At 35.7% G+C, this 20672-nt stretch overlaps 2 protein-coding genes across 2 annotated transcripts, besides 2 other annotated features; both read right to left on the minus strand.

Annotated features, from left to right (window-relative positions):
- Positions 1-289: 289 nt before the first annotated feature.
- TA16055 (SfiI-subtelomeric fragment related protein family member, putative) lies at positions 290-3898 on the minus strand (the record flags this gene model as incomplete). The annotated part of the gene is made up of 1 exon (XM_946665.1): positions 290-3898. The coding sequence occupies one exon, from the start codon at positions 3896-3898 to the stop codon at positions 290-292; it is 3609 nt and encodes a 1202-aa protein (XP_951758.1).
- Positions 3824-3898: a sequence feature (Signal peptide predicted for TA16055 by SignalP 2.0 HMM (Signal peptide probability 0.975, signal anchor probability 0.000) with cleavage site probability 0.696 between residues 25 and 26).
- A 934-nt stretch (positions 3899-4832) lies between these two features.
- On the minus strand, positions 4833-20618 carry TA16050 (SfiI-subtelomeric fragment related protein family member, putative; the record flags this gene model as incomplete). Its single annotated transcript, XM_946666.1, has 1 exon — positions 4833-20618. One exon carries the CDS (start codon positions 20616-20618, stop codon positions 4833-4835), a length of 15786 nt encoding a protein of 5261 aa, XP_951759.1.
- Positions 20544-20618: a sequence feature (Signal peptide predicted for TA16050 by SignalP 2.0 HMM (Signal peptide probability 0.977, signal anchor probability 0.000) with cleavage site probability 0.682 between residues 25 and 26).
- Positions 20619-20672: the final 54 nt, after the last annotated feature.

The following is a 20672-nucleotide window of genomic DNA, read 5'->3' on the forward strand; positions in this document are numbered from 1 at the left end:
ATCCAGATTGAGGATTAGATATAAACATGTATGAATTTAGATTGTGAGAGAGAGTGATACTGACTTTGAGTCACTCTGAGTATCAGTGAGTGAGTGTATGGTAGTTCCTTAGACTGATCAGAGCTATTCTTGACAAAGAACTTATTTGAAGGTAGACCTAGTGAAAATGACTTGATATCAGAGAAGTTTGGGTCATCAGTGTGAGTCCAAACATCAGTATCATTGTATGTGATCTTTAAACATTTGACATCATCTTTGAATATGTATTCATAGGATAGGAAGATAATGGTTACTTTGTAGTCAGATGCTTTAATCTCATTATCATTTTCACCAAGGAATTTGAGCTTGGTGACATACTTGATACTTGTGATGGTCCACTCATTGTCTTCCTCTCATTGAATAATGTGAACATATTATTAGTCAGCAGGATGACAAGATGTTTACCATCATCCTTAGTCATCGACATCACTAATCTACCAAAGACATTATCTTTAGATTGCCAGATAACAGTGGTACCAATTAGTGGTTTCTTAACAACCTTACTGAACACGTGGTTATCCTTAGGAGTGTATGTGATGACACCATTCTGATCATTAAAGTCAAACTCATTAGTAGATTGAGTAGCATTTAGATTAAGGGTCACCTTGGTAAGTGTTGTTGTAGCGGGAGTACCTATGGTTTCAGTAGTAGTAGATGAAGTCTGAGTTTGGGACTTAGCAGGGAAGTTAGGAATATGCTCTCTAAGTAGAGTATCGTCTGAGATTGAGGTCCAGTTATCGGATTCCTTTTTGAAGAATTTAAAAGTACCATCACCCAGTAGGAGAGCAAGGTATTTTGCATCGTCAGAGGATCCAATCCTTACTTCAGTAGGACATTCATTACCAGTGTCGGATTGCCAGATTTCCTTGGTACCATCAAGGACTTTAGTGAGTTTGTAGCCAGATTTGGGTCTGTATGTTACGATAGAATTATGTTCACTGATATCGAACTTATCAGTAGACTGACTAGCATTTATGTCCAATGATACCTTGATGTCTAGTTTTTTAGATTTATTTTTATTATTAAAGACATAGAAACTGTTTGATACAAGACCTATTGAAAATATCTTGATTTCTGAATAATCAGGATCGTCACTATGTTTCCAAACCTCGTCATCTCCTAACTTTATCTTCTTACAGATAACATCATCATTGAATGTGTAAATAAATGAAAGGAAGACAGTTCTCACTGAGTAATCAGTCTTGGTGAGTTGAGTATCACTCTCATCGAGGAACTTGAGTTTAGTAACATCACGTCTCTTAGAAGTTACATCATGCCAGCCATCAGACCCTTTGAACAGTATGAACATATTATTAGTCAGGAGCATGGCTAGAAATTTAACACCATAAACAGTCTTCGACATTACTAAAGTACAATGGATACCATCCTTGGACACCCAGATAACATTGGTACCCTGAGTTACCTTAGTGAACAGGTGGTTATCCTTAGCAGTGTATGTAATAACTCCATCGTAATAATTAAAGTCAAAGTCATCAGTACTCTGAGTGGTCTTAATTTCAAGAGAGACAAGCGTTCTCTTTGCTTTGGTAAGATCCTTTGTCTGATCAGAAGTATTTGTGACACTGAACTGGTCTTTAGGAAGATCCAGCTGAAATGACTTTATCTCTGAGAACTTAGTGTAATCAGTATGAGTCCACAGTAGAGTATTATTATTGTATGTGATCTTCAAACAGTTGACATCTTCGTTGAATTTGTACGTATATGATAGGCCTTGTAGAGTAACCTCGTAGTCTGTCTTGGAGAGCTCAAGATCATTGTCACCAAAGAATTTGAGTTTAGTGACATCATGTCTCTGAGAAGTGATATCTTCCCAAGGCTTATTCTTACCAGACTTATGAAGAACTAAAAAGTTATTCTTCAACAGTATTCCAAGATGTTTCTCATTCCTACCTGAACCCATCAATACTGCCTTGAGACCATGATCTTCAGGTTTGGACTCCCAAATAACCTTGCTTTTCTTCACAATCTTGTTGAACACATAGTCATCCTTTGGTGTGTATGTTCTAAAATTACCATCCTTAGAGTAATGGAACTGATCTGTACTCTCAGTAGCATTGAGGTCAAGGGTGACCTTGGTAGAGACTTCCTTTGTTAGATCTTGGAGATTGGTGATGAGGAATTTGTTATTTGGAAGATCTAGCTGAAGTGACTTGATCTCTGAGAAGTTAGTATAATCAGTATGAGTCCAAACATCACCATCTTCTAGCATGATCTTCTTACAGGTGACTCCAGAATTGAATATGTAGGTATATGATAGATCGACAATACTAACTGTGTATGAAGTCTTGGATAGCTCAGCATCATCTTCTCCAAAGTACCTAAGCTTAGAAACATCATATCTATCATTGGTTATGTCTTTCCAAGTGCCAGACTCATAATTGAATAGCACGAAGGTATCATCTTGGAGTAGGAGGGCTAGGTATTTCTCAACATCATAAATGTTAGTTACCACCAAAGTAGCATATAGATTATTTTTGGATTCCCAGATATCCTTGATACCATCAGTGACCTTACTGAATACATGGTTATCCTTAGGAGTGTATGTAACTACATCATTCTTATTAGTATAGTCAAATTCACTGGTAGACTCTGTCTTCTTAATTTCAAGAGTAACCTTCGTTGGTGAAGGTGTAGTCTCTTGTGTAGTAGTATCTTCAGAGTAGGTGGAGTCTTCAACAGTTGTTGGACTAGGAGTAGGTTGAGAGTGAGGAGTAGGAGTAGGAGTAGGAGTAGGAGTAGGAGTAGGAGTTGGAGTAGGAGTTGGAGGAGTAGCCTTAGGTTCAATAGTATCATCTGGAGCTTCAGGCTGTGATTCCTTAGCTTCAGGAGTTTCAGGTTGAGTAGATTGATGTGTTGATGATTCTTCAGTAGATTGAGTAGGTTCTTGTGGAGGTTTAGTAGATTCTTCAGTTTCAGGTTTAGTCTCATATGGAGTAGTTGGTGTAGGTTCTGGAGTAGGTGTGACAGGTTCTGGAGTCTCTGGTTTCGCTTCAGGTTCGGGTGTTGGTTTAAAATCCAGTTTTTTTGATTCAAATTCATTATTAAACACAAAGAAACTATTTGTAATAAGTCCCAATGAAAATATCTTGATTTTTGAAAATTTAGTATATTCACTATGTTTCCAAACATCATCTTCACCATACTTGATATTCGTACAGTTGATTCCAGGTTTGAATGTGTATTGATAAGATAGATAGATAAGGATAACTGTATAGTCCGAAGACTTTAACTCAGTATCATTGTCACCAAAGAACTTCAACTTCTTGATATCCGACGTCTGACTAGTGATATCGTTCCACTCATTATTCTCAAGTTTGAACAGCTTGAACATATTATCTTTGAGGAGTATGGCAAGGTATTTGGCATCATCCTTAGTATTAGTCCTTACCAATGAACCAAAGATATTACCCTTGGACTCCCAGATCAGATTGGTACCCTGAGATACCTTGTAGAACACATAGCCAGACATAGGTGTGAATGTAACTAGACCGTTCTCATCAGTGTAGTCGAATTGAGTTGTAGATTGAGTAGCATTGAGGTCAAGGGTGACCTTGGTAACAGATGTGACTGGATTAGTGAGTGTAGTATCAGTAGGAGTACCTTCAGTACTGGATTGATCTGTTGCAGATGAACTTGATTTTGGTTGTGATTCAGTGATTGGTGACTGACTTGCCTGACCTGCACTGGTACCAGTAGGATCTACTGAATTAACTGGAGTTGACCCATCAGAATCTGGTGTTGTAGAATCACCATTTACTGTCTGAGATTCTGCAAAATTCCATTGATTTAAGAATGTAATATAAAATAATAAATTTAATGTTATAATCCATCTTTTCATTCATGTTAATAGCTCAAAGAATTCTCACATTTTGGTATCAGAACATACCAATGGGGAATGATATATACTAAAATATCAATATTAATAAAAATTTAATAAAAAATTAGTCAATCAAAATACTGAGAATAATAATTATACCTAACCAGTCTCTTTCGATACAAATCTAAATTAATAATTCACTAAAATCGATATTTTAACTAGTGCAAACTATTAATTCGTATAGTAATTTAGTTATTCAACATAGTAATACATTTATTAAATACTACAATACTTATGCTATAGGTTAACTTTTAGTAATTATTTTATTCATTGTAATATTACATTATATAAAAATAATATCACAGAAATACTCAATCTAACCTTAATAACCTATTAATAGTACTACAAAACTAACACCTCTAGTAATAGTAACAGAAACTGATACCTTGAATAACATCTAGAGTACATAAAACACTAAATGATAAAAAGCTACCTCTATCTGATTAACACCTTGGTAACCGTTGTCCTAAACCAAACTATATATAAGTAACTGACACTTAACAAAGGACTAATCAATAATACACAAATATCCTTTTATACTAATAAACCTTATAAACTAACTATCTCCAATACTGTTAATCTAATAAATAATTTAGGTAAAACATTAAGGTGGTTGAGTGTGTGAGTGAGTGAATTAAAATATTGTGTTCGTGTAATGACAGTTATTTTACAGTGTGTGTGTTTGTTTATCCCAAATATCAAATTTGAGGACTACATTTAGTATTTAGATCCATATAAAGGATCAGACATATATGTGTGAATTTATTTGAGATTGTGAGTGTGATAGTGACTTTGAGTAGCACTCTGAGTTGGTAGTGGTTGTTTCAGGAATTGTTTTAAAATTTAGTATAAGAAACCATAATGAATATATAAATTCCAAGTGTATTTATAAAATTCAATGTTCCAAAATGTAGTCATAGTCATCAGTACTCTGAGTCTTATCAATATCAACAGTAAGTATAGTGACAGGTTTAGTGTCAGTGTCATCTTCCGTTGGAGTAACGGGAGTAGGCTCAGTGACTGGAGGTGTCTCCGGAGCCTTAGAATCAGTAGTCTCATCTTCATCTGGAGTTTCTGATTTAGGTTTGGATTTTGTAGTCTCAGGCTTATAGTCCAGTTTTTTAGATTTGAATTTATTATTAAAGACAAAGGATTCGTTTGAGGCAAGTCCAATTTGGAACTTCTTAATTTCTGAATAATCAGGATCATCATGGTGTTTCCAAACCTCGTCTTCACCATACATGATCTTCTTACATTTAACATTATCATCGAATGTGAAGGTATAAAAGAAACGGAAGATAGTGATCTTGTAGTCAGATGAGGTGAGCACAAGATCATTCTCTCCGAGGAACTTCAGTTTGGTAATATCATACCTCTTATGGGTGATGTCCGTCCAGATACCAGCGAAGTGAACAAATAGTTTGAATGTATTGTCCTGAAGTTGAACAACGAGGTATTTAACACCCTCAATATACATTAATTCAGTACCATACAAAACAGGTTTAGTTTCCCAAACTACCTTAGTACCCTCAACAAGCTTACTGAACACATGGTTATCCTTGGGAGTGAATGTAATGACACCACTTTGATCAGTATAGTCAAACTCACTGGTACTTTGAGTGGAATTGATGTCAAGAGAGATAAGTGTATTTTTGGTAGATACTGCTGGAGTAGATACAGGTTTAGTATATGAGGTCTGAGATTGGGACTTAGCACCAGGAAGTTTAGGTAGTTTTAGTTTAGGTTTAGAAGTATCAGCTGGTGTAGTCTCTGCTGGAGTAATTGACCCGTTATAATCTAGTTCTTTAGAATTAGATTGATTATTTGTTACACTGAACTTATTATTGGTAAGATTCAGATCCAGCATAGTGATTTCTTCAAAATTAGTATCCTCGCTGTGTTTCCAAACATCATCATCTCCATACTTAATCGTCTTACAGATGACTTCATCATTAAACTTAAATCTATAGGAACAATCTGCAATGGTAGTAGTGTAATCATTCTTGGTGAGAGGATTATCATTGTCACCAAAAAACTTCAACTTAGTGATATCATATCTCTCAGAGGTTATATCCTTCCAAGTATTATCTGACTTCTGAAGTACTACAAATGAATTGTTCTGAAGTAGCATGGATAGGTATTTCTGATTTTGTTCAGTCTTAATATTGACCAAGGTAACATACTCGACTTTAGAGTCCCAAACCACATCAGATCCCTTAGATACCTTAGTGAACAAATTACCATCCTTAGGAGTGAATTTGTGAAAATTAGAACTCTTAGAATAGTCATACTGACGATTAGGATCTTTCTTCTTAATTTCAACAGAGACCCTAGTAAAGGTGGTGGAAAGCTCCTTCTTCTGATCATCTAGATTTGTGATACTAAACTTATTTGAAGGAAGATCCAAAGAAAGTTTCTTTATCTCTGAATAGTTGGTGTCATCACTGTGAGTCCATACCTCGTCATCACCATGTGTGACTTTCTTGCAGATGACACCAGGTTTTAACTCATGTTCATAAGATAAATCTACAATGGTAACTGTATAGTCTGATGGCGAGAGTTCAGTATCAGTATCATCAAGGAATTTAAGATTAGTAACATCGGCTCTTTCAGAAGTTACATCTTTCCAAGTATCATCCTTATTATCCTTATGAACTAGTACAAAGTCATTATCCTGAAGAAGTACGGCCAAATGAATTTCTTTCCGATCAGACTTAATACTGACCATGGTACCACAGACATCATCATTGGATTCCCAAACAACAGTGTTACCATCAGATACCTTATCAAACAAATTATCAGACTTAGCTGTTAATGTTTGATAAACAGGCTCATAGGTAGACTTAGCCTGTAGAGTTTGAGAAGTCTGAGGAGGAGCTTCGGCAGTTTCAGAGGTAGACTCTGGAGTAGCTTCAGCTTCAGTAGTTTCAGGTGTAGTAACTGGTTTAGTCTCTGGAGTTTCTGGAGTCTCTGGAGTTTGAGTAGTTGTACTGGGAGTTTGAGTAGTACTAGTTGGAGCAGTTTGAGTTTGAGTAGGGGCAGATTCAGGTTGTGGAGTTTGAGAAACAAGGATAAATTTAGGAGTACTAAGAAGTTTCGGGATATCAACATTGACAGTGATACCCAGTTGTTTTGTCTTATCAGTGGAGTTCTTGATAAAGAACTTGTTCATGAGAAGATCTAGTGAAAATGACTTGATTGACTGAAACTCAGTATCATCACTATGTTTCCACAGTTCCTCTTCTCCTAGCTTGATTTTCTTACACCTTACACCAGTATTAAACTTGTATTCATAGGAATAGTCAACAATACCAACTGAGTAGTCTGATGATGTGATTTCAGTGTTACCATCACGAAGGAACTTAAGCTTGGTGAGATCATGCCTCTTAGATGTGATATCATGCCATTGACCGGATACCTCATGGAACAGTTTGAATGTATTATTATCTTGTAAGACAAGGAGGTATTTCTTATTCCCTTCATCCAAAGACTTAAACTTAGCCAACGTACCATAAAAATCAGTTTTGGATTCACAAATGCCAGTAGTACCCTGAGTAACCTTAGTGAACACATAGTTTGGCTTGGGAGTGAATGTATGAATATCATGATCGTAGGAATAGTGGCATTCATTAGTACTATGAGTATTCTGGATATCCAGAGGAACCCTAGCTTTGGAAAGTTGAATTGACTCATCTTTAAGATTTGTAACACTGAACTTATTGGTGGGAAGATCCAGTTGAAATGACTTTATCTCCGAAAAATCAGAGTCATCACTATGTTTCCATAGATCACCTTCACCTAGCTTCACTGTGTGACACTTGACTCCATCTTTGAACTTGTATTGATACGATAAATCTACAATTGTAACAGTATAATCACTATTTGATAGAGGATTATCACCGTCACCAAGGAATTTAAGTTTCTTGATATCATGTCTCATAGCAGTGATGTTGGCCCAGTTACCGTCCTGATCTTGATGGAATAATAAGAACATATTATTGGTGAGCAAGAGAGCTAGGTATTTATCATTATCCACAGTCTTTGACATCACTAATGTACCATAGAGATTATTTTTGGACTGCCAGATATCTGTGGAACCTTGAGTGACTTTATTGAATACATAGTTATCCTTAGGTTTGTATGTAAATAGTCCACTCTGGTCATTAAAGTCATACTCATCAGTAGACTCAGTTCTTTGAATGTTAAGAGTAACCTTTATGTCTACTGGCAGTGACTGATCCGAGGTATTTGTTACACTAAATTTGTTGGTAGGAAGATCCAAAGCAATTGACTTTAATTCAGAAAAGTCCTTGTCGTAAGTATGATTCCAAACCTCACTATTATTGTACGTGATCTTCTTACACTTGGTATCTTCATTGAAATTGTATTCATATGATAAATCTACCAAATCAACCTTGTAATCAGACTTGGTGATCTCAGCGTCATTCTCACCAAGGAATTTAAGTTTAGTAATATCATACCTATCAGGAGTTATATCATTAAACTTGCCAGATTCCTCATTGAACAACTTGAAACTATGGTTGGTAAGTAGGATTGCAAGGTATTTCTTATCGTCAAGAGTCTTCGACATTACTAAAATACCAAAGACACTATCCTTAGATTCCCAAATACCCGTGGAACCCTGAGATACCTTACTGAACACATGGTTATCCTTAGGAGTGAATGTGATTAGTCCAAACTGATCAGCAAAGTCAAACTCATCAGTAGATTGAGTGACATTTATGTCAAGGGAAACCTTTATGTCTACTTCCTTTTTCTGATCTGAGGTGTTCGTGACATACAATTTGTTACTTGGAAGATCTAGTGAAAGTGACTTTAGTGAAGCAAACTTAGGATCGTCGATATGTGTCCAAACATCATTATTACCATACATGATCTTTCTACAATTGACTCCAGTGTTGAATGTGTAAGTATAGGATAGGTCATGTAATGTTAATGTGAAGTCAGAAAAGATTAAAGGAGTATCATTATTACCGAGGAACTTAAGTTTCATGAGATCTGACCTCTGGCTGGTGATATCATTCCACTTATTATCCTCCTCTTTGAACAGTTTGAACATATTATCATTCATTAACATGGCTAGGTATTTAACATCCTTGGAAGTCTTCGACATTACTAATGTACCAAAAACACCATCACTAGATTGCCAGATAGAAGTGGTACCCTGAGATACCTTATTGAACACATGGTTATCCTTAGGTTTGTATGTGACGACATCATTATGATCAGTATATTCAAACTCATTCGTAGGCTCAGTCTTCTCTAGGTCAAGAGTTACCTTTATGTCTACTTCCTTTGTCTCATCATTGGAATTCATTACACTAAATTTATTCTTGGGAAGATCCAGTTGAAGTGACTTTATCTCAGAGTAGTTAGAGTCATCAGTATGAGTCCACAGTAGATTATCATTATATGTAATCTTCTTACATTTGACTCCAGCTTTAAACATGAATTCATAGGATAGGTCCTGTAGAGTAACTTCGAAGTCAGACTTGGAGAGTTCAGTATCATTCTCACCGAAGAACTTAAGTTTATTAATATTATGTTTCTGGATGGTGATGTCAGTCCACTCATTATTCTCAAGATGGAACAATTTGAACATATTATTATCCAGAAGGATCACAAGGAATCTCTTATTATCTTCAGATTTATTCATTACTAAGGTAGCATGAACATTATTGGTGGATTCCCAGATCAGATTGTCAGATTGAGTGACTTTAGTGAATACATGGTCAGATTTAGGAGTGAATGTTGTGACACCATTATGTTCAGTGAAGTCAAAATCATCGGTAGAATGAGTGTTGGCTATATCCAGAGTAACCTTGATATCAAGTTCCTTTTTATTATTGGAGGTATTTGTGACATTGAACTTGTTGTTTGGAAGATCTAGAGAGAGTGACTTTATATCTGCAAACTCAGCATCATCAGTATGTGTCCACAGTTCATCATCTCCATACATGATCTTACGACACATGAAATCATTGTCAAGTGAATAGCAAATTGAAAAATCTACCAAGGAAACTTCTAAGTCTGAAGACTTGATCTCAGTATCATTCTCATTGAGGAATTTTAGATTAGTAACATCATACTTCTCAGAAGTGAGATCAGCCCAAGAGCCACCAGATAGTTTGAACAGTTTAAACGTATTATCAGTAAGTAGTAAGGACACATATATCCCATCATCTACAGTCTTAGACATTACCAAGGAACCATACAAACCAGTTTTGGATTCCCAGATATCAGTGGCTCCATCAACAAGCTTACTGAATACATGGCTTGATTTGGGACTATAAGTGATGACAGAATTCTTATCAGCAAAGTCGAACTGAGCAGTGCTGTGACTAGTGTCTAGGTTAAGTAAAACCTTAATATCAACATCCTTTGTCTGATCATCTAGATTTGTGACAAAGAATTTGTTTGTAGGAAGATCCAAAGCAAACGACTTGATTTCTGAAAACTTGGTGTCATCATTGTGATTCCAAACATCAGAATCTCCATATGTGATATTCTTACAGACAACACCGGTGTTAAACTTGTAGGTATATGAGAAGTTCGATAAGTTAACTGAGTAATGAGACTTGGTGAGTTCAGTATCACCCTCTCCGAGGAACTTCAACTTGGAAATATCGAGTCTCTGACTGGTGATATCGTGCCAAGTGCCATCAGACTCAAGATCAAACAGTGTGAACATATTGTCACTAAGTAGCATGGCCAAGTATTTAACATCGTCGAGAGTCTTAGACATAACCAATGTAGCATGAACATTACTTTTGGATTGCCAAATATCCTTGGTACCCTCAACAAGTTTATTGAACACACGGTTATCCTTAGGTTTGTATGTAAATAGTCCATTATCGTCAGAAAAGTCAAATTCACTAGTACTCTCAGTCTTCTCAATGTCAAGGGTGACCTTTATGTCTACTTGCTTTGTCTCATCAGAGGAATTCTTAACGAAGAACTTATTGGTGGGAAGATCAAGTTGAAGTGACTTTATCTCAGCAAACTTAGTATCGTCAGAGTGTGTCCAAACATCAAGATCATCATACTTGATCTTTCTGCACTTGGCATCTTCATTGAACTTGTATTCATAGGAGAGATCTTGGAGAGTAACCTCTAAATCTGATGGCTTTAGGGGAGTATCATTATCTCCAAGGAACTTAAGGTTAGTAATATCAAGTCTATCTTTGGTTAGATCCTTCCACTCATTATCATCCTCATTAAATAATGTGAACATATTGTCACTGAGTAGTATCGCTAGGTATTTCTGATCATCAAGAGTCTTAGTCATAACCATAGTACCATATACGTCACCTTTGGATTCCCAGACAGCAACGGTACCATGAGATACCTTGTAGAAAACATAGCTATCCTTGGGTGTGAAAGTGACTAGTCCATCCTCGTCAGTATATTCGAACTCGGTAGTAGACTGAGTGTTCTCAATGTCAAGGGAGAGCTTTATGTCTACTTCCTTTTTCTGATCTGAAGTATTTGTGACATACAATTTGTTGTTTGGAAGATCCAAAGAAAATGACCTTATTTCTGAGAAATCCTGGTCGTCAATATGTGACCAAACAGGCATATTATCATACATGATATTCATACACTTTACAGAATCTTTGAACTTGTATTCATAGGAGTCGCCAGCTAATGTAACCTTGAAGTCAGATGGAGTGAGTTCAGTTTCACCTTCACCAAGGAACTTCAGCTTGGTGGGATCATGTCTCTGAGAAGTGAGATCGTTCCACTCATTACCGTCCAGTTTGAACAGCTTGAACATATTATCTTTGAGGAGTAGAGAAAGGTATTTAATATTATCCTTGGACGTAATGGTAGCTAAAGTACATTGAATATCATTTGAGGATTCCCAAATAACAGTGGTACCCTGTGATACCTTATTGAACACATGGCTAGATTTGGGACTATAAGTGATGACACCGTTCTTATCAGTAAAGTGAAACTCACTGGTACTTTGAGTCTTATCAATATCAAGAGAGACCATGGTAATGTCTTTAAGTTCCTTAGTCTGATCTGAGGAATTGATGACACTGAACTTGTTAGATAGAAGATCAAGATGAAGTGACTTTATTGACTGAAACTTAGAATCATCAGGGTGTTTCCAAATAGTGATATCATTGTATGTGATATTCTTACAATTTACAGAATCATTGAACTTGTGTTGGTAGGATAAGTTAACTAAGGTAACCTCGTAGTCTGATTGGCTGAGTTCATTATCCTTCTCATCAAAGAACTTGAGTTTCTTAATATCATACCTCTGGGAAGTTATATCCTTCCAGTTCTTACCCTTATCAGAGCTATGAAGTAGTACAAAAGTATTATCTTTGAGAAGTATGGCAAGATGAATGTTTTTGGATAATAAACCACTTTCATCCTTAGTGACTACCAAGGTACCACAGAGATCATCACCGGACTCCCATATATCAACAGCACTAGTAACTAGGCCTTTCTTTATGATCTTGTTGAATACATAATCAGACTTAGGAGTGAATGTATGAAATTTATCATCCTTAGAGTGGTCGAAATGATCAGTACTCTGAGTTTTCTCAATATTCAGAGTGACCTTTACGTCTACCTGCTTAGAATGATCTGAGGAATTTGTGACACTAAATTTGTTACTAGAAAGTCCCAATGAAAATGACTTTATCTCTGAGTAGTCCTTGTCGTCGGTATGAGTCCACACATCAAGATCGGAATATGTGATATTCTTACAGCTGACTCCATCATTAAATATGTAAGAAAATGAGTCATTTTCTAATGAAACATTGTAGTCTGATGCTTTGAGTTCAGCGTCATTCTCTCCATAGAATTTAAGTTTAGTTACATCATACTTATCAGGAGTTATATCTTTCCATTTGCCATCATATAGATTGAACAGTTTGAACATATTATTTGTGAGTAATATGGCTAGGAATTTCTTGTTATCAAGAGTCATTGACATTGTCATGGAAGCATAGACATTATCCTTAGATTCCCAAATTTCTTTGGTACCCTCAGTGACCTTGTTGAATACATATCCAGAATTAGGTGTGAATGTGAGGAGTCCATTTTGATCATTAAAGTAATACTTTTCTGTGGACTCAGTCTTATCGATATCCAGACAGATCTTGATACCTACTTTTTTAAATTCAGATGCATTAAGGACGAAGAAATTGTTTGATACTAGTCCAAGTCGAAATTTAGTAATCTCTGAAAACTTAGGATCGTCACTATGTTTCCATACTTCGTCATCACAGTATGTGATCATCTTACACTTGACTCCATCATCGAATGTGAAATTATATAATAGATCTACAATACTAACTGTATAATCAGAAGAAGAGATCTCAACATCATTATCATCAATAAACTTCAGTCTAGTAACATCACGTCTCATAGAGGTGATATCCTTCCACTGACCGGATTCCTCGTGGAATACCTTGAACATATCATTAGTGAGGAGCATGGCTAGATATTTAACATCCTTGGAAACCTTAGTCCTAACCAATGTACCAAATACACAATCACTTGATTCCCAAACCGGATCGGTAACATGAGATACTTTGTTAAATATATATCCAGACTTAGGTGTGAATGTATGACAATCATCATCCTTAAAGTATTCGAACTGATCGGTAGACTGAGTCTTCTGGATATCCAGAGATACCTTGACACCTACTTGCATTGTCTGATCTGAGGAATTCTTGATAATGAACTTATTCTTGGGAAGATCTAGTGAGAGTGACTTTATCTCAGAGAAGTTAGCATGGTCAGTGTGAGTCCAAACAGGCATATCATTATATGTGATCTTCTTACAGTTGACATCGGTATTGAATTTTATGGTATAGGATAGGCCGACTAACTTAACCTGGTAGTCAGAAGACTTGAGCTCAAGATTGTTGTCATCAAGGAACTTGAGGTTAGTAATATCGGGTCTATCAGAAGTTAAATCTTTCCAGTTATTACCGTCGAGATGGAATAGTTTGAACAAACTATTTTCTAGAAGAAGAGCTAGGAATCTAACACCATCTACAGATTTTGTCCTAACCAAAGTACAATAGACATCATCCCTAGATTCCCAAATAACAGTATTACCTTCAGATACCTTATTAAACACGTGGCTAGATTTAGGTGTGAATGATACGACTCCATTGTCATCAGTATAGTCAAACTGATTAGTACTTTGAGTTCTTTGAATATCCAGAGAGACCTTTACATCTACTTCTTTTTTCTCATCAGACTTATTCGTTACACTAAATTTGTTCTTTGGAAGATCCAATGAAAGTGACTTTATATCTGAAAAATCAGTATCATCAGAGTGTGTCCACAGTGGAGTATTATTGTATGTGATCTTTCTACAGGTGACACCATCGTTGAATTTGTACGTATATGATAGATCTTGGAGAGTAACTGTGTATTGAGACTTGGTGATCTCAGTATCGTTTTCACCAAAGAATGTAAGCTTAGAAAGATCATGTCTGTCAGATGTGATATCATGCCACTCACCAGCCTCTTCTTGGAAAACTGTGAACATATCATCAGTCATTAGGAGAGCTAGGTACTTAACACCATTCTTAGACTTAGTTCTAACTAAGGTAGCATAGACATTATCTTTGGATTCCCAGATACCAGTGGTACCTTCAGATATCTTGTTAAAAACATATCCAGGCTTGGGAGAATATTTTTCACAATCACCATCCTTTATGTATTCGAACTTATCAGTGGTCTCAGTCTTCTCTAGGTCAAGAGTGACCTTTATATCAACTTGTTTAGTCTTATCTGATGAATTGGTAACATAGAATCTATTCATAAAAATATCAAGTTGAAATGACTTTATATCAGAAAAGTTAGTATCATCAGTATGAGTCCAAAGGTCATCATCTACATACTTAATCTTCTTACACTTGACATCTTCATCGAATGTGATGGTATATGAGTCATTTTCTAATGTAACATCGTAGTCTGATTCAGTGATTTCAGTATCGTTATCTCCAAGGAACTTAAGTTTCTTCAGATCGGGTCTCTCAGAGGTTATGTCCTTCAAATCCTTACCAGATAATTTTAGTAATACAAATTCATTATTAGTCATAAGTATGGCAATATATCTAGCACCATCTTCAGTCTTTGTCATAACTAAGGAACCATAAAGACCAGGCTTGGATTCCCAAATATCAGTAGTACCGTGAGTTACATTGTTGAACAAAAACCCAGGCTTAGGTTTAAATGTGATGACTCCATTTTGATCATTAAAGTAATACTTTTCTGTAGATTCAGTCTTATCGATATCCAGGGCGACCTTGATACCTACTTGCATTTTATGATTTGAGGAATTCTTAACAAATAATTTGTTAGAAATGAGATCTAGGTAGAAGATAGTGATGGACTTGAACTTAGTATCATCAGTGTGTTTCCAAACAAATTCATCGGAATACGTGATATACTTACAGTTGACACCATCATTGAACTTGTATCCATATGTTGGCTCGAACAGGATTCGATCATAATCTGATGAATAGAGTTCAATATCATTCTCAAAAAGGAACTTAAGCTTAGTAACATCTGGTCTCTCAGAAGTTACATTTACCCAAGACTTATTTTTACCAGACTTAAAAAGTAGTACAAATGTACCACTCTGAATGAGAATGGATAGGTATTTCGAATTTTTTTTAGAACCAATGAGTACTGCCTTAAGTGCTTGGTCATCTTCTTTAGACTCCCAGATATCAACACCACTAGTAACTAATCCCTTTTTCATAATCTTGGTGAATAGATAACCTGGCTTAGGAGTGTATGTTCTAAAATTACCATTCTTTAAGTAGTTGAACTGATCTGTATCCTTAGACTTATCGATGTTAAGAGTGATTTTGATACCTACTTCCTTTGTCTGATAAGAGGAATTCATAACATATAATTTGTTTGTAAGAAGATCCTGATGAAATGACATTAAGGATTCAAAGTCCTTATCATCGGTGTGTGTCCACAGGGGATTATCATTGTATGTGATCTTTCTACATTTGACACCAGGTTTGAATGTGAATTTATAGGATAGATAATTAATGGTAACCTTATAGTCAGTCTTGGAGAGTTCAGTATCATTGTCACCAAATAATTTGAGTCTGGTGACATCATGCTTATCAGAGGTTACGTCCTTCCAAGGTATATCAGATAATTTTAGTAATACAAAACTATTATTCTGAAGTAGTATGACTAGGTATTTCCCATCTTCCTGAGTCTTAATCTTAACCAAGGTACCATGAACATTACTTTTGGATTTCCAAACCACATCTGTACCCTGGGTTATTTTGTTAAATAGATTGTTATCCTTAGATTTGTATGTAATTAGATCAATCCGGTCAGTATAGTCAAACTGATCAGTACTCTCAGTTTTCTCAATATCCAGAGTGACTTTGGTAATAATAGGTTTGGAAACTTGCCTTGACTGATCAGAAGTATTTGTGACAAAGAACTTGTTTGTTGGAAGATCCAGTTGAAGTGACTTTATATCTGCATATTCAGGATCTTCGGTGTGAGTCCAAATAGGAACATCTCCAAACTTTATCTTTCTATACTTGACACCACTGTTGAATATGTAAGTAAATGATAAGTCAATAATGGTAACTTTGTGGTCAGACGTAGTAATTTCAGCATCGTTATCTCCAAAGAACTTGAGCTTCTTAACATCATGTCTATCTTTAGTGATTTCATTCCACTTATCATTATCGTAATTGAACAGTTTGAACGTATTATTAGTCAGGAGTATGGCTAGGAATTTCTTATTATCATCACTCTTAATCATTACCAAGGTAACATGAACATTATTCTTGGATTTCCAAATTTCTTTGGTACCCTGAGATACCTTGGTGAATACATGGTTATCCTTGGGAGTGTATGTGATTAGTTCGGTCTGATCAGTATAGTCGAACTCATTAGTACTCTCAGTTTTGTTGATATCAAGAGAGACCTTGTTGACTGCTGAAGTTGGTGTAGTATCTGCAGATGTAGATTCAGTGAAGTCAGAACATATAGAAGTAGTATCTGATTTATCATCATCGTCTTCTTCTATAGTACCATCATCATCTTGATCATCAGCATCATCATCTTCGTCTGGTATTTCAGTAACAGCATTAAGTTCCTTAGACTGATCAGAGGAATTCTTGACAAAGAACTTGTTTGTTGGAAGACCTAGTGAAAATGACTTTATCTCTGCATAGTTAGTATCATCACTATGAGACCAAACCTCATCATCTCCTAGCTTGATCTTCTTACAATTGACACCAGATTTGAACACGAAGGTATATGATAGATCTACTAAAGTTACTGTATAGTCTGTAAACATGAGGTCAACATCATTATCACCAAGGAATCTGAGCCTAGTAATATCATGTCTCTTAGCAGTGATATTGGTCCACTCATTATTCTCAAGTTGGAATAGTTTGAATGTATTATTGTTAAGTAGCATGGATAGGTATTTCTGATTCTCATCATCCTTAGTCATTACTAAAGTACTATAGACGTCATCACCGGAGTCCCAGATATCCTTAGTGCCTTGAGTAATCTTATTAAACACGTAGTTATCCTTAGGATTGAAAGTAACTAGTCCATTTTGGTCAGAGTAAGAGTATTCATCAGTGGTCTCAGTCTTCTCGATATCCAGAGTAATAGGAGTAGTTTGAGTTTCTGGAGTCGTTTTGAAATCTAGTTCTTTTAACTGATCAGACTGGTTTGTGATAATGAACTTATCCTTAGCAAGATCTAGTGAAAGTGACTTTATTGAAGCAAAGTTGGAATCATCAGTATGTGACCACAGTGGAGTATTATTGTATGTGATCTTCTTACAGGTAACACCAGAATTGAATATGTATGTATATGATAGATCAACAATATTAACCTTATAGTCCGATGATGTAATTTCAGTATCATTGTCTCGAAGGAACCTAAGTTTAGTGACATCATGTCTCTTAGAAGTTATATTGTCCCACGGCTTATCTTCCTGCTCATGGAATAGTTTGAACATATTGTCCTGAAAAAGCATAGCTAGATATTTCAAGTCACCTTCAGGCTTAATGCAGATCAATGTAGCATAAAGATTATTTTTGGATTGCCAAATATCAATGGTACTATGGGATATCTTCTTAAATAGATGACCAGGCTTAGGAGTGTATGTCCTAAAATCTAAATCCTTTATGTACTCATACTCATCAGTACTCTCAGTCTTAAATATATCTAGGGATATTTTGATGGCTACTTCTTTTATCTGATCAGACTGATTCTTAACATAGAACTTGTTTGTAGAAAGATCTAGTGAAAGTGACTTTAATGATGAGAACTTAGGGTCGTCAGAGTGTTTCCAAAGATCATCATGTGCTAACATAATTTTCTTACAGTTGACTCCATCATTAAACTGGTAAGTATATGATAAATCAACTAAGGAAACCTCTAAGTTTGAAGACTTGAGTTCAGTATCATTGTTACCAAAGAACTTCAGCTTAGTGAGATCATACTTTGTGGAAGTGATCTCGGTCCACTCATAATAGTAGTGATTGAACAACTTGAACATACTGTTAGTCATTAAAACAGCCAGGTATTTAACACTGTCCACAGACTTCGACATTACTAATGTACCAAAGACATTATCCTTAGACACCCAAACAACAGTGGTACCCTGAGATACCTTGTTGAACACATACCCAGTCTTAACGGTGTAAGTAACGACTTCATTCTCATCAGTATAGTCAAACTCACTGGTGGTCTGGGTCTTGGAAATGTCAAGGTCGACCTTGACACCTACATGTTTAGTCTGATCTGATGAATTGGTAACGAAGAAATTGTTTGATGCAAAACCGAGTCGAAATGACTTTATCTCTGCAAACTTAGAGTCGTCAGTAGGCTTCCAAACAGGGATATTATTGTATGTGATCTTTACACAATTGATTCCATCATTAAACGTGTATTCATACGAGAAATAGTTAATTGTAACTGTATAATTAGAAGAAGTGAGTTCAACATCAGTATCACCAAGGAATTTAAGTTTAGTAACATCAGGTCTGGTATTGGTGATATCTAGCCAAGTACCAGCCTCCTCATGGAATAATATGAACATATTATTATCCAGAAAGATAGCCAAATATTTAACTCCCTTGGTAACCTTAATCCTAACCAATGTACCATAGACATTATCTTTAGATTCCCAAACATCTACAGAACTAGTAACTAGGCCTTTTTTCACAATCTTTTCAAACAAATTACCAGGCTTGGGAGTGTATGTTACGACTTCATTCTCATCTTTATATTCAAACTCATCAGTACTGGTAGTCTTACTGATATCAAGAGTTACCTTAATACCTACTTGCTTTGACTGATCATTAAGATTGGTAACATACAACTTATTAGAGGCAAGTCCTAGTGAAAATGATATTATTTCAGCAAACTTAGAATCATCAGAATGTTTCCAAACCTCAGCATTTCCAAAATTAATCTTCTTACATTTGACTCCAGAATTGAAAGTGAATCTATACGAATAATCTGCGATACTAACTGTAAAGTCATTCTTGGTGATCTCAGTATCACCTTCTCGAAGGAACTTGAGTTTAGTAATATCATGTCTCTTTGAAGTGAGATCCTTCCACTCACCAACATCCAGATGGAATACTTTGAAACTATTATCCTGAAGTAGCATGGATAGGTATTTACCATCATCTATAGTTTTTGACATTACTAAAGAACTAAAGACATCATCCTTGGATTCCCAAATGCCTGTAGTACCATCAACTATCTTATTAAAAACATATCCATCCTTAGTAGTATAAGTAACAACTCCATTATGGTCAGTATAGTTATGATGGTCAGTAGACTCACTAATGTTAAGGTTAAGGGATACTTTGATGGCTACTTGTTTTGAGTCAGATTCATTAAGTACAAAAAAACTGTTTGTAACAAGACCAAGTCGAAACTTCTTTATCATCTTAAACTTGGTATCGTCAGAATGTTTCCAAACCTCATGATCACCATATTTGATCATCTTACATTTGACTCCATCGTTGAATATGAATTCATATGAGAAATAGTTAATACTCACTGTGTAATCAGTCGACTTGATCGGAGTATCAGTATCACCGAGGAACTTGAGCTTACTAATATCACGCCTCATAGAAGTGATATCGTTCCACTCATTTCCCTCCAGTTGGTATACTTTAAACATATCATTAGTCAGTAGGACAATGAGGTATTTCTTATTATCTTCAGATTTAGTCCTTACCAAAGTAACATGAACATTATTCGTTGACTCCCAAACCATCTTTGTACCCTGAGATACCTTGCTGAATACATATCCAGAATTAGGTTTGAATGTTACGACACCATTCTGATCAGTGTAGTCAAATTCATTAGTACTTTTACTAGTATTGAGGTCAAGAGCTATAGGAGTAGCTACTGTAGTAGCTGTATCTGATGATTGAGTAGCATCAGGAGTTGTAGAAATAGACTCAGTACCATTATGTGTTAATGTAGTAGCTGCAGGTGTTGATTCAGTAGATCCAGAATCGACTGCAGCTGTTCCAGAGGTTGGTGAACCAGTGCTTGAGTAAGTTGGATGAGATTCTGCACCATTCCATTGATTTAAGATTGTAATATAAAATAATAAATTTAATGTTATAATCCATCTTTTCATTCATGTTAAAAATTCAAAAAATTCTCACATTTTGGTCAGATAATATTACCAATG

This window comes from Theileria annulata, chromosome 2 (assembly GCF_000003225.4).
Source record: "Theileria annulata chromosome 2, complete sequence, *** SEQUENCING IN PROGRESS ***".
Taxonomy (NCBI): Eukaryota; Apicomplexa; class Aconoidasida; order Piroplasmida; family Theileriidae; genus Theileria; species Theileria annulata.